This window comes from Malaya genurostris, chromosome 3, assembly GCF_030247185.1.
Source record: "Malaya genurostris strain Urasoe2022 chromosome 3, Malgen_1.1, whole genome shotgun sequence".
Taxonomy (NCBI): domain Eukaryota; kingdom Metazoa; phylum Arthropoda; class Insecta; order Diptera; family Culicidae; genus Malaya; species Malaya genurostris.
Window position 1 is genome coordinate 124,810,910 of NC_080572.1, and position 15,009 is coordinate 124,825,918.

The 15,009-nt window shown below is 33.8% G+C and overlaps 1 protein-coding gene across 1 annotated transcript; it reads right to left on the reverse strand.

Annotated features, from left to right (window-relative positions):
- Nucleotides 1-1,019: 1,019 nt before the first annotated feature.
- Nucleotides 1,020-14,487, reverse strand: LOC131437706 (farnesol dehydrogenase-like). The gene is made up of 4 exons (XM_058607225.1): nucleotides 14,376-14,487; nucleotides 1,494-2,097; nucleotides 1,280-1,426; nucleotides 1,020-1,215 (listed from the first exon to the last, which is right to left on the reverse strand). Exons 2-4 carry the CDS (start codon nucleotides 2,085-2,087, stop codon nucleotides 1,174-1,176), a joined length of 783 nt encoding a protein of 260 aa, XP_058463208.1. The 5' UTR covers nucleotides 2,088-2,097; nucleotides 14,376-14,487; the 3' UTR covers nucleotides 1,020-1,173.
- Nucleotides 14,488-15,009: the final 522 nt, after the last annotated feature.

The following is a 15,009-nucleotide window of genomic DNA, read 5'->3' on the forward strand; positions in this document are numbered from 1 at the left end:
TTGCATTTGAGCCCGTTTTCAAAATGATTTGCAAGCCCTGCTTTTAACGAGAAGATTTTCGATTTTTTGAACAGAATCCTCAGTAAGGGCTGCAGAAACATCACGCACTTCTATGGCATGATCAGTTTCGTGAAAAGTGTTTGTTAATTAAAACTAACCTGAGTCAGTTTCTATTTTCTCAAGTGAAAATGACGTTAGAGCGAATTTGAATGTATATCTCACTACTAGTATTGTTAAACTGAATGAAATACACCTGTCAATGCGACATCGCTTGAAATTTCTATAATAATGACCGTGTCCTTGATTCGGTCGTAGGTGGTTAGCGACTATCGATTCAATCGAATGAGATACAAAGACGAACTAAGCTATGTGTTCTATTCAGCAAAAAAAAAATTATATCATTTCTACTAAGTGTGCAAATCCTGTGTCCTGTCCAGCGCTGTGTGGTTTTTGAAGCGTTTTTTATGACTTTCTGTTGTATATTGCAAACAAATAAAATAAGAGTTTTAAATTTCATTCCGAGAAAAGATCCGAAAGTTGGCGCTATTCGATTTTCATTGTACATGCCTCCGCTTGCTTTAGACATAGGTAAATATACATAAAACAAAATTACTCAATCAATCAAGACATGTAAAAACACTTTTGGTTGATATTCTTTCCAACATGAGATGGTTGGTTATCTGTTTTATGCGCGTTAGCTACCATTACTCTTCATTTTATATCCTCCGAGTATTTTTTTTATTATTCGCTCTCTTGAGACGAATACTTATAATAACTGTATTTATTTCCGAGCACGGTGAAAAAAAATTATTTCTCTGTTTTTTTTTAAATTTTATTACTGTATAAAAATAAAGTTCAAAATAAATAAAAACGGATTTTGATACCATACTTTAGTTTTTTTTTCCTTGGATTGGATGTTGTTTATAATGAATGTTAGAATGAAGCAGAACGAATTATGTCGTAGCATGAAGGGTGAATGTACCCATATTCATTTCAGATCCTTTGATAAAATGAATGTATTTATCATTTAGAATTATTTTTTCTTTAATGTTGGCTCTTAAAGTAAAGATTTTGATACCGATTACAGTATAATTGGTCGATTAGAGGCTGAATGGTACATCAATGAATCAAAGAAATGCTTTGACTAATGAGCTGAATATTTGCTATAATAGACTATAGAAATTCTCCCATTGGTTTGATGAGAAGCTCGTGTATCTGTAATGGGCAAACATTCTTAATTAGTAGTTTGTTTCATTATGATTTCGATGTCGAAGCATACTTGAACATGTTCCGGTGTTGTTATAGCATATAATACCGCTTCCGCGACATCTTCCGGTTTTAGTTTTGGCATATATTTCACGATGTCGTTTTCATTAGAGGTATGATTCGCAACGATGTCCCCTTCTACCAATCCAGGGCTAATACTCTGGAATTAAAATATTGTCTGTTATCGAAAGTTCTAATATTTATAAATATATGAACTATATTCTCACCGATACTTTTATTTGACTATCCAAGTAAACTAATTCCTGTCGAATGCATTCCGTGATTGCAGATACTGCATATTTCGAAGCCGGATACATACCATTGAGTGGTCTTGTTCCAGGCACAGCTTGATGCACTTTATGTCCAAATATGCTATTGATATTGATTATGTGACCTCGAACATCACGTTCTTTCATAGATTTTACCGCCTCACGAGTGCACATACAAAGACCAATGATATTAGTCTCCATGGTCGTGTACAAATCTTTAGTGTTATTTTTTTCAGTTAGAAGACACTTTGTGATTACACCAGCATTGTTAACTAGTAGATCGACTCCACCATAAGTTCCTTCGATCCATCCGAATGCATGTTTTACATCGGACTCCTCGGTAATATCACATTCAACGCAGTTCAAGTTTCCGGCCACATCGAACAGGCTAGCACGTAATTTCTCTACCTTGTCACGTCGTCGGGCTAATGCACATACGATCATTCCCGCTTTAACTAATTCTTTGGAAATAGCTGAGCCGATGGCACCACTGGCACCAGTTACTACGGCAACTTTGCCCTCCCATCGCTTCATTCGTTCGGCAATGTCCATGATTGATGTACTGCAAAAGAGACGCATGATAAGAGGTTCGATAATTAATAACTTTTGACATCTCAATCCCAAATTTTAGTACTAAAAATATTAGCGGGAGTACAATTTTATTGTCACCGTGAAAAGTTAACTCTCGTTCTTTCTCAAAATTATGTTATATTACTAAAGCATTTCAAAGAAAAGTGCGAATGAAAGGATCAAAACGAAAGTGGTTGGAATGCATCTTGACAAAGAATGACACTTGCCAAAACAACTGACTACCTCAGCACGCAATAGACTTGAAAAATTTAAATTATAACACAACGTTATCATAACAGGCGGCAGCAAAAATGTGGTAAAATAAATCCAAGATTGCTTTCATCCTAACAGGTGCAGGAACCTGGCATTTCACGCATGTGGTATAAATATTAGCTTGGTCATCTAGACAGATCGTATTACTTTTATTCGTGCGTCCCATAGATACAGAGAAAGAGAAAGAGTCAGTGTGATGCGTACTAGGATGTTATTCATGCTTCGACACTATACTCTAGATTTTATTCGAATAAAATTTTATTATATTTATTACATAGTTTGAATGCCGCAGGTACCTAAATAAGGCAGGTGTAGCATCAGTCATTTCATCAGTCATTACAATATTTTGATGATTACTTGGCCTACAACCAATTGTTTGCGATGTATTTGCAGCCAACATCTAAAAGGTGGCGATAAGAATCAATATCATTGCAACATCCATAACATTTAAACCAAGAGCATTAATTTGAATCTCATTCTTTTGAATTGACAATTTTTGACTTTGAAGAACAAATGATTGTTACTTCCGGCTCGGAGATACAATCGTATAAGCGAGGTAACTAACAAACCGCTGGATTTTTTATAACCACGCAATTTTCTCAGATATGACTAAGCCGTTTCAGATAATCCTGGGCCCATTTGAGAACTTTTATTAGGTCATTCATGAATTTGAATTATGAAAATAAAATGGTATAAGTGACGTAACCGACAAACTGCACTGTCGTCTCTACGATTAATTTTCTCAGAGATTTCTGAATCCATTTCGACATTCTCAGGCTAATTTGAATGCTATTATTAGGCCTCTGATCGAATTTAGAAGGCTGGAGACGAACAGTTTCGGCTTCGTATTTATATTGGTTTAAGTGACGTAGCCGACAAACCGTACTCTTCACTATTCGTTCATTTTTTTGCCTGCTGCTAAACAGATTTTGACAAACTGGGGCTCATTTTTAGTGACCTTATAGTCACAGATCACGCTGAAATAGTTTTTTTTTCAGTGAAATAATCGGGTATGTTATATAACCGACTTAGCATATGGCTCAAAAATGGCGAATAAATTATGTAATAGATAAACTGCACTCTTTTTCATCCAATTTTCTCGATGGTGGCTCAGCCGATTTTGACAATGTTGATCAAGTTTAATTGTATTATTGATGATACTGTTGGTTTCGGAAATGTTGCTTAATATGTGAGGCAATCGTTATAGCATAGTTTTGTGAATTATTGAAATCGAAATGGCATTTTCACAATGGATGAAGAGGTTTTTAATATTTTTTAGCAAACAAGAGTAATCAAAAATAATAGTTTTTGGACTAAATTGCGATTCTATGTGTTTACTTGTGCCTGTGTGTTGTGGTATCGTTTCGTTCAATTATACGAAGTCGTACGTCGAATAATTCTAAATTTCGTAGTAATAAACAAGAATGGCTTTTATCGTATCAAAAAACGCTCTCTAGCAACTTTTTACACTATTCAGTCAGTGCCTTCACATAGAGACGGATATCATCTCAGTAACAAAAAACTGGCTTGGTACATTTCACATAACAGTTCGGCTGAAAAGTTCGTATCGTTTAATAGAAACACACATTTTTTTTGCCAAAATTCGTTTTTATTATGCAATATAATTGCCATCAGAGGCGATACAGCGATTATAGCGATCTTCCAACTTTTCGATACCATTTTTGTAGTACGATTTGTCCTTTGCCTCCAAATAGGCCTCAGTTTCAGCGATTACCTCTTCATTGCTTCTAAATTTTTTACCAGCGAGCATTCTCTTGAAGTCTGAGAACAGGAAAAAGTCACTGAGGGCCAAATCTGGAGAATACGGTGGACGAGGGAGCAATTCGAAGCCCAATTCGTTCAATTTCAGCATGGTTTTCATCGACTTATGACACGGTGCATTGTCTTGATGAAACAAAACTTTTTTCTTCTTCAAATGAGGCCTTTTTTTTAAAAATTTCGTCCTTCAAACGCTCACTATATATATATATATATATATATATATATATATATATATATATATATATATATATATATATATATATATATATATATATATATATATATATATATATATATATATATATATATATATATATATATATATATATATATATATATATATATATATATATATATATATATATATATATATATATATATATATATATATATATATATATATATATATATATATATATATATATATATATATATATATATATATATATATATATATATATATATATATATATATATATATATATATATATATATATATATATATATATATATATATATAGCCTCTTTTGGACGTCCACTGCGTTCATCGTCTTCGGTGCTCATATGACCAGTACGAAATTTTGCAAACCACTTACGAATTGTTGCTTCGCCCGGTGCAGAGTCTTGATAACACTCATCAAGCCATTTTTTGGTATCAGCGGCACTTTTTTTCATCAAAAAGTAGTGTTTCATCAACACACGAAATTCCTTTTTTTCCATTTTTTTCACAATAACAAAGTAGCTTCACTCAAAATGCAATATCTCACAAACTAATAATCAGACAGCTGTCAAATTTATACACGTATCTTTTGAAGGTTGGTAACTAACTGAAAATGGTATGGATTTAATTCTAGTGGCGCCCTCTCATAGAAACGATACGAACTTTTCAGCCGATCTGTTAGAATGGACCCAAGTGCGAAAGTGAATTTCTATCGATGACTCGTCTGAGCATCACGGGTTAGCACACTGCTGTGGGGATTCACTCTAAAGTAACAAACGGTCGATCATTTTCGCTTTGCGATCCGATTTTATACGGGCAGTGAATAATTGCAATAGAATCATTTTGCTGCATATTCTAAACTGAGCCAAAATCTCAAATGGTTTTACGTGAAAAATCAAAATGTCTATGAATGCTCCACACAAGGGGTTTGAAATATTATAACCTAGTATTATTTAAAAACTGTATCTACTTTGGTCGTGAACTGCTCAGAGTATGAGGTGGAGCGAAGAAATGTAGATGAATGCTCTCTCGGTTGATGCATTGAGAGGTAGCGAGTTCTTGTAGCATCATCTACCAGATTGACGATGTTGTACCACAATCTTGAGAAATATCGAACCTTTCTCAGACAAATTATCGGCAATCACCAACACTGTAATAAGCATCACATTTGCGCATAGTTATTTTGTTGATCACATGATAAATTATTTGAACAGTTTAATCAGTCGTAATACTTAACTATTGATATGCAATTATTCGCCCTAATTTATATTTGTCTTGTATTTGATGAAATTATATTAATAACCGAAAGTTACGCAATTCTATTTATAGCGCTTGCTCAAATGTTCGGGATTGTGTAGATCCACTTGACATCAAATTTGTGTTTAAGTTTTGCTTGAATGCAATTTATGTTTATAACATCCCATCGTGTTGTATCGTGACTCATAGCCCAATAAGAACGACTGATATACTGATTCCAATTGATATGACGCTTACACCTTTAAAACCAACCTCTCTGTTAAAGCATGCCGTTTAGCCAGCATAGCGACTTAGAATTTTAGCAGACAAAATAAGATACAGCTCGCTATTGTTTAAATTTTCAATCATATACAATTTCAGTAAATACATGGTTCATGACATTCGAATAGTTGGCAAAATAATACTATTAATTAAAACGAAATTGATTGAGCAGTGAGTGTTCAAAATCTGATCATATTTCTATATGTTTAGTTCCATGAATTTCCAAAATTAAAACTCTCACCCATTTGACGAAAAGAAAATGGAATTCGCATCAAAGGGAATACGATAATATGCTCATTACACATACAATAATAAATTGGAAATGGAATGGACTTATGAATAAAATGAAGCAACTTTAATTGCATACATTTTAAAGTACACAAGATAATGATGCTTCCTGTTTGCTAACGAATCTGAATAATATTTCAGACAAGATGACAATGTTTATAGTTGGATTCTAATGCAGCTGCTCGTTTTGAACAATAGTTGAATTGTTTTTCTGGTTTTAAAATTATCCATTCGTATAAAGTTTGAAATTGTATCCATTCGGATGGAGCCTGAGATTTTCACGCATTTCACGCATAAGATGAATGATTGACCCGATTTGCGATTAAATTCGAATCTCAAACTATAATGAATCCTGAATATCGTATAGAAACATAATAATTTACGGTTCATGCTTTAAGAGAGAATTAACTACTCATATATCAACAAGTTGCATTTTTAAAAGTATGGGTTTGTAACTAAACCTATTCTTAAAAGGTCCTTAATAAACTTAATAAAAAAACCCTTCTTAATCCACCTAGTGGTGTGATAATGTCTTTCTCTTCATGGTGTACATGAAATTTTTGAAATCGAAAAAATGATGCCAAAAGTTTTAGAATTGCATGAAATGTCGAGATTTAGTGTCATCTCGAAAAAAAATTTTTTTTTATATATCGACTTATCTGGGATATCAAAAATCCCAGGAAATCGATTTTTTCAAAAAAAATTTTTTTAGATTACACAAAATCTCGACATTCCATGAAATTCTAAGACGTTTGGCATCAAATTTTTTTTAAATGCTTATTCTTGATACAAATTCGTTCAGATTGATTCGGGTAGTTCATTTACGTCACATATTTGGCAACATTTCTCAAACCAAGTGTATCAGCTATAATATATTAGAACGTAATCATAGGTCCGAAACTTAAAGTGTCAGCCATATGTTTTTTGAATTCGATTTACAACCCATTATTAGTTTCGAACGAGCCTAAGATTATTGAAATCGGTTCATCCGTATCCGAGACATTCGAGCGGTAATAAAATGGATTTAGACGTTCACCATTATATCAGTGAAACCGTAAGTGACATCAATTCGAAATTCAATCCTGATGATCCAATAGTAATTTCCAAACGAGCCTAAGCTTGATGTAGTCAGTGCAGCCATCTAAGACGAAACTGAGCGTCGAGAGGAAATGTTAAAATCGGTTCACCTAACAGGAGAAAAAATTGGCGAAAAAATAGCGTTTTATCGTTTACAACGCTATGGGTCCGTTCGAAAGTCGGAGTCGGCTTTAAGTGTGTATATTCCACTTTGGAGTTTTTAACCATTATTTCATGTACTTCCACAATAGCTGGTCGTACGGGATTGCGATTCAGATTTACTATTTCGATATGTAACGGAGAGAGCACGATCAGTTAAAAAATTTGGTCAAATAAATAGGAAACTGAAAGTCAGACATGTTTACTATTAAATCTTCGTACCAAACACTGTCGACTACTCCAATTGATAAACCAAATATTTACTTACTTTCATCATACTCGTTACTCTAACAAATTAATAATTAGTTCAATGTTCAATACGAAATTGAAAGTGATCAGGTAAAAATGTAGAATTGTCATTTATATGAGACATAATTCTTACTAATATATTTTTTTCTAGAAGTTTACTTGTAACCAAGAGTCTCAAGGAAACATTGGGGAAAATTTAATAAGAATTTAAAAAAAAAAACTTAATCATTACTAGGAGTCTTCATGCTTTTAAATTTTCAAATGATTGACTTACTTTCATCAAGTTTCAGTACTGTCATCTGTAACAATATTTGAGTTGAAATACGATCATATATAAGTGAAATCTCGTTTCCAATAGGACTCACAAAGTTCAAATTGCAATTGCGGATAGACTTAAACTGCTAAGTGAATTTTGAAAGCTTTTTCGCTGTTTGTAAGCAGTATTTGAAAACCTTCTTTGAGAGCAGGAATTGTTTTCTGATGAACCATAGAAAACTTTAAGAAAGGTTCAAAATATGGTTCAACTTTTTTAGCGGAATTTTCATTTCGCAAAAGAGTAAACCTATATGGATTCCATAACAGGATCACGATAACGTTGATATTGTCGTCGATGAACATTCATCACACGAATAAGCAACTGAAGATTTCGTCGATGATAAGAGAATTGAATTCCGCGGACTCATAGGACCAAAAGAATACAGCCACATTAACATTGCTTCCAGTGTTGGTGCTGTGTTCTAACCAATTAGCTTTATGATTGTTCAGTATAGATCTAATTAGATTGACTATTGCTTCTTTCGAAATTCTTAATGTAACTAGAGAATGATCTGAGTCAAAACCAGTATGAGCAATCAATTCAAGAAGAGAAACACGTTGGACTATATAGAAATAACACCGAAAAAAAATCAGCAGAGTTGGCGTTAACTCAAATAAATATTGGCAGCACCCCCTCAAAATTTATTAAAACTTGAAAAAGTTTACTTTTTCATCCCCAAATTTATGCAAAGTGCATATACCAATTTTCAAATTTGGTTTACAAATTTAAAAACAAATTTTCATGAAACTTGTTGTACATAAGTCGATTTGCAGAAAAAACAGTTTTGATTTGGATGAAATTTAGTTACAATATAGGTGATTATTTTCCTTACCTACATTCAAAAAATTAATATGAGCACATTTAGGAAGAAAAAGTAATTTGAAAATTTTTCCTTGTCCAAACTGATTTTTTTCAATGTTATTTTATCGAAACTAAATCACTGAAAGTCTTAATCATCTCAGAATCCAGTGAAATTCAATTTCAGTACAGATTTCACAGGTTTCTTAATTACAGTAATAAATTTCTTCTATATTCAAAACAAACTTGAATTTAAACATTCAAATGAGCGAGTGGTCATTGTTGGTGGATAATTTTAATAAAAGTAGGTAAGATAAAGCGAGGTACTCACGCTCCCAAGCAACACTCAAGAAATACGACTCAGTATACCAGATTAGGTCAAGATCATTCCACACGTGCTTCTGCAATTTCTACCTAGAACCCGAACCGAACCGAAACAATGAGTATTTGTGTAACATGCCGTGACGTAGTATCTCACAATAGAACTCTGAAAAAAATAAACGCAAATCGGATAGAAACGAAGAAACAATTCAACCAATAAGTGGACGACTGCATCTTGATGATCCAGAATCTTCAACTAACTAACTGAGCTAGGTAAGAATATTTATCCTAATGTTTCTATAAACCTTCCACTGCAGCCATTTCCATATCACATATATTTTATACTTTTCTCAAATTGAAATTTTTTGTCTCACAGATACTGTACCATCAATTCCATTAACAAACCAGATAAACGGCTCGTATAACGTCAAAAACTTAAATAACGTTGCTGAAATATTGAAAGTGTTAGCAATCTCATCAAGGAATATGAGAAGCATGGATTATCGCACCAAAAACCATTGCGGAAAAATATAGTCGGAATAGATTCAACGGACATTGGTAAAGAGGAGGCGTATGATAAAATAATTATGCAGAAAATAGAGAAGTAATAATGCAATATTTGTTTAGTGGCATAAACTCTTTTCAATGGAATTCTTGAATTATAAAAAATTACTTTGTTGCTATATTAGACAATATCTTCTCACAAACTTACTTAATTTACTTTGTTGCTATATTGGAAAATATCTTCTCACAAACTTACTTAATTTACTTTAATATAAAATATCTTCTCACAAACTGAGTTTCATTGAATTCTGAGTTAATTATGACTTTTGTTAGTTTGTTTTTCGATAAAGTAACGCTGAAAAAAGATCAGTTTGGATAAGGAAAATTTTTTTAAATAATTTTTTTCCTTAAAAGGGCCCAACTTGAATTTTTGACTGTAGGTAGAGAACATAATCACCTATCTTGTAACAAAGTTTTACCCAAATCAAAGTGTTTTTTTTGTAAAATATAATTTTTTTACCTTTTTTCATAAATATAAAAAATAGGTATAGAATTCGCTCAAACTTTAGAAAAAATTTCCGAGGCCCGGAGGGCCGAGTGTCATACACCAATCGATTCAGCTCGACGAACTGAGCAAATGTCCGTTTGTGTGTGTGGCTGTATGTGTGTTGTCAACTAAGAGGTCGAGATCTCAGAGATGGCTGGACCGATTTTGATCAAACTAGTCGCAAATGAAAGGTCTCCCCGTCACCTAGAACGCTATTGAATGGTTTTGAGATCGAATGTTTACTTTTGGAGTTATACGAAGTTTTATGTCAAAATTTTCAGTTTTTTGACAGTATCTGTCACACTTGACTTTGAAAACGAAACATGTTTTCAGACTTCGCTTCCACACGGTAATAGCTATTCAACAAGCCATAGATTGTTAAAATCCGTCCATTTTTAACGGAGATATCGATATTTTTGTGTAAGCGACTTTTCCCCTTATTCCAGCAGTAGGAGTTTTGAGCGCTGTATGACAAAGCACTGCTTGGGAGCAACGTGAAACACGATTTTTTATACTGTTACATACAATTGTTTCTAAGTACCAAAAAGACTGTGTACACCATACTATTTCAAGAAATTTTGCATCGGACCGATTTTAGCACGGTTCGTTTTTGGCAACATAATCGTTCGAATATGACATATGTAAACCAGATGATGGCAATATTTTCGAGTTGAAAGCAATTCCATAATTATATTTATTTAAACTACTTACAGCAATAAATTCTGGAAGAATATAACACCAATATACCATTCGAATCAGTTCGTCGAGATCAGCAAATGCTTGTGTGACAAATAATTTCACTCAATTTTCTCGGGAATGACTCAACCATTTTCTGCAAACTCAGATGCATATGAATAGTCGTATGTTCCTACACAAGGTTCCTGAATTACGTTTGGATCCGACTTCTGATTTAGGAACTACAGGATGATATGTGAAACGAAATCAAAATAGTGTTACTCATTTTTCTCGTAGATGGCTGAACCGAACTAAGATTCAAATGAAATCTAGGAACCATAAAAGATTAAAATGAAAGGTGTTAAGATCCTATAACATATCTCGCTTTTTAGTCAGATCCAACTTCTGGTTTATGAGATACAGGGTGATAAGTATAAAAATGTTCATTTCGCACAAATTTATTAGGTTTATCGGGTTTGTAGATTTGGATAGTCGATAACCAAATAAACTTATCTCAGTTTTTTTCGATTCGGAAGGTACTCAACAATTTAATTCACACTACGATTTTTAAAAGATGTCTGCACTGATTTTCAAACAGTTTGAATCAAATGTAAACTATACAGCTCTTGAGGTGGATTTAACTGACTTCGGATACACCGATTTTAGAATTTCGGTTCCAGTATCGAATCGTTTCTCAAAGCTCAATCGTTTTCTCAAAAAAGTCCAAATCAAAGTTGAACTATAAAAAGTTCAAAATAAAAGATTTATGGTCCCATACAAAATTGATGAATTTTATCCGATTCTGGAATTACAGGGTGATGAGTTTTTAAAATTCATACCGATATAGAAGATGACACTAGAGTTCGTGCTCGCATCTCAGCCAACACAGTCGAAAATCGTTTGCGGTCGAAGCAAAAGAAACAAAGACAATACAGTGCAGTGAACAATAGAGTGTACGAAATGGGCAAATACGATTTAACAAAGCCTGAAACTTGGCCAACAAGACCAAATTCAATTTGTATAGATTTCAAGCGTTGCAAAGTTAGACCAGCAGCAAATGAAATTGAAATCTTACTTAAAGAACGAATGCATCTAGACGCTAATAACTGAGATTCAATTCAACAAGGCGTCTAACTGTGTGTACATTGTATTTAAACGTGAAAGCGATGCAATTGCATTCGCTTCGGTTAACAACGAGGTTGCGTTGAGTGTGACAACATTAAATACAAAATTCCTGTGCACATGGTGGACAATGCCATACAAGTACGCGGCATGACCTTCCCCCGCAGACCAGCGATCAGTGCGTTCGAGAAATCATGTCGCAGTACGGTGAAGTTCTTTCCATCGAAAGAGAAGTATGGCGGAGTTTTTTCCCCGGCATCCGGAATGGCGTGCGAGTGGTACGTATGCAACTACGTAAGGCAATTCCATCATACATCATTTGTGGTCAAGGTGGGACACATCCGTGTAAAACGCTGATTACCTATGAAAATCAGCTGGTTACATGTCAGTTTTGTGAACAACCTGCACACTACGGTAAACCTTGCACTGAAACTGCGAAAAGAACATCTTCAACTAAAGACAAGGTCAACCGTTCAACAACGAAAACTAGTGAGCGTGGTACTCCTGTTTCGCCATCAAACCAACCAACAACTGCAACCAATGTACAACAAGGCGCTCCTACAGCAACTAGCAACGAGCTCAACAACAAGGAAAACGAACAGAAGACGGAAATCAACAACAAAACCACCGATGCGGCAATGGGGACGAGACGAGCCACGAACAAAGTGCCCCTCAACCCTCGCAGGAGGGAAATGGAAGCTCTTCTCCTCATAGAAAAAGAGTGACAACGAGATCCACTTCAAAAAATTGTTTATTTAAAAAATCGGCTAATTCGGCCACGTAAAGCTTGTACGCAAATAGGCCTGAAAAAAATATCTTTTAAATAATAAAAAAGAAGATGACACTCCAAAAAAGCTTCAAAGTTGGACTCAAAACTATTGCAATTTATATGTCATATTTATTTATGGCTATACGAATCGTTTTCGGTTATGCTGGTTCTTGAATACTGGTTCTGGTAGTACCGTGAATAACCGTAAGCTCTAAAATGGAATTTATTTTGACATCTCATGGAAGGTTCAATCGATTATTACACGTTTAGATTAAAATTGATCGATCCGATTGACAGTTTCGACATTACAGGCTAATGAGTGAATAGAACTTTAAATTGCCGCTTGAATATCATTAAAATAATGTCATGCGAACTAAAACACCGAAGAATATTCATGCAAAAAACACATGCGGATAATAAAAAAAAGGTATCATCTCACTGCTAGGTGGATTAAGCACGTTTTTCAGTGTAGGAGTCGGTTAGAATTTTTTTTACAATGTTTTTTTTCAAAAACTTGACTAATTTTGTGAAAACCACTCATACAACACTTTTTTTTACGATTTGTAATTTTTCGACTACAGTCATTTGAAAAAAGACAGTCTAGATCATGTTTCGTAAAACAAAGTATGCAAAATATTTTTTTTTTGTGACAAAGTTTTCATGTACAACAAGTTTCATTAAAATCTAAGAGGGTGCGATCTAGCGCGAAATTCGTCAATAGAATGAGTGAGTACCCGATCATCAAGCCAATGTAGTTGTTTGCTTCTGATCTGGATATATTTCTTAAAACCTAGAACACAGTTGAAATGTTACAATGATCGATGTTGCTCAAAGATACATTGAGTTTAAAATATTTCTACGAATTTAAATGTAGGACTGTTTAAATAGTAAATCTTGTTTTTTATCACTTCGACGAAATTCGAATACTCAATGAGTGTATTTAAAATAGCAACGTGGTTTTTACGTGGAGAAGTACACTCTTCTGCATTGTATCTAGATTTCACCAAATCTAATGTTACTTCATAAAAACCAGGGTTCAAATATAGCAATACTAACAGTAACGATCTCTGTTCAATTTTATCAATACGTTACAAGTAGTTAATAAATTCTTGCATTAATGAAAATTGTGTTATTCGCAAACAAACATTGAAATTGAAACATTTTGCACAAATACTAAAACCCTCGTATCTTCCAGGAACCACTATTTATTTCATTTTAACCATAACAAAAACCAATTGACAACGTTGTTCACACGCGAAATAGTTAATCAGATAACGAAAAGTTAATTTTAATCGCATTCTAAGATGGAATAAATTGTTCTAATTATGTACCGAAATATATGTTTAATAGGAATGGTAACTGTGTCACATGAACCATTATATATACTGCAGAGATTAGAAATACGTCATGAGAAGTATAACTTAACATCACCAACTACAGTTTTTCGACATCTGCAATTAAACATAATATTCTTATGTAGGTCTCCACACGACTACAACTGAAGAACTTTGGTAACATTAACATTAATCACACTGCAAATGATTCGTTTTTAACTACTTGGCACTTTTGCAAAGCTTATGGTGTTATTTGAAATTTTTTTTATCTAAAATTACTCTTTTTGCCGTTTTATTTTTCACGCCATTAGCACTCACATTCTGTTGCTTGAATAATTTATGATAGACAAATGTCACAAAGCGGTACCACTCCGATCGAGACGTTATCTATATGCTACTGACCCCACGGTACGGTCAGGACTAACTACAGTGAAATGGTTTTGGGAGAGCAGCTCAGGTCCTATTTATACAGGATTTTTCCCCAATTCGACGCAACGCAGAGCGTTTCTCAGTCTGTCCTTATGTTAATTCGAATGGATCTCTGCAATCGAGAGTTATAGTTGTGTTCTCAAACACCAACCGCATGTAAATATAAGCTTGCATGTTTTCATAGTGAAGCTGCGTGATCACTAAGTTATAAATGAGAACAAGGAAGAGCATTTCCCAGGTAGCTTTCTGAGAACGAGTAAAAGCTGCTTTGTGATTTGGAAGTAATTATCGGTTAAATGCAATGACTATCAAATGATAGTAGTGGTTTAGTATCGTTTCAAATCTGTTGTGTAGCTACAATCACAGTGGTAATTACTGTATCTAGCATTGTTTCTTTATATGTACGCACTGTACACACTTACGCTTAAAGTTTTTTTTTAAACAAAAGCCATTAAGAAATTCTTTCATGTTACAATCAAAATACCACCATCAGAGCCAATAGAAGTGACACCAAATCGGCTAC

Bases quoted from the DNA above. Each gene is read 5' to 3' on its own strand.
- LOC131437706 (XM_058607225.1), bottom strand. From the start codon at position 2,087: ATGGACATTGCCGAACGAATGAAGCGATGGGAGGGCAAAGTTGCCGTA. The intron at 1,427-1,493 runs GTGAGAATATAG...TTTTAATTCCAG, and splicing joins ATAGTCAAATAAAAGTATCG to AGTATTAGCCCTGGATTGGT. The intron at 1,216-1,279 runs GTATGCTTCGAC...TGCCCATTACAG, and splicing joins CAACACCGGAACATGTTCAA to ATACACGAGCTTCTCATCAA.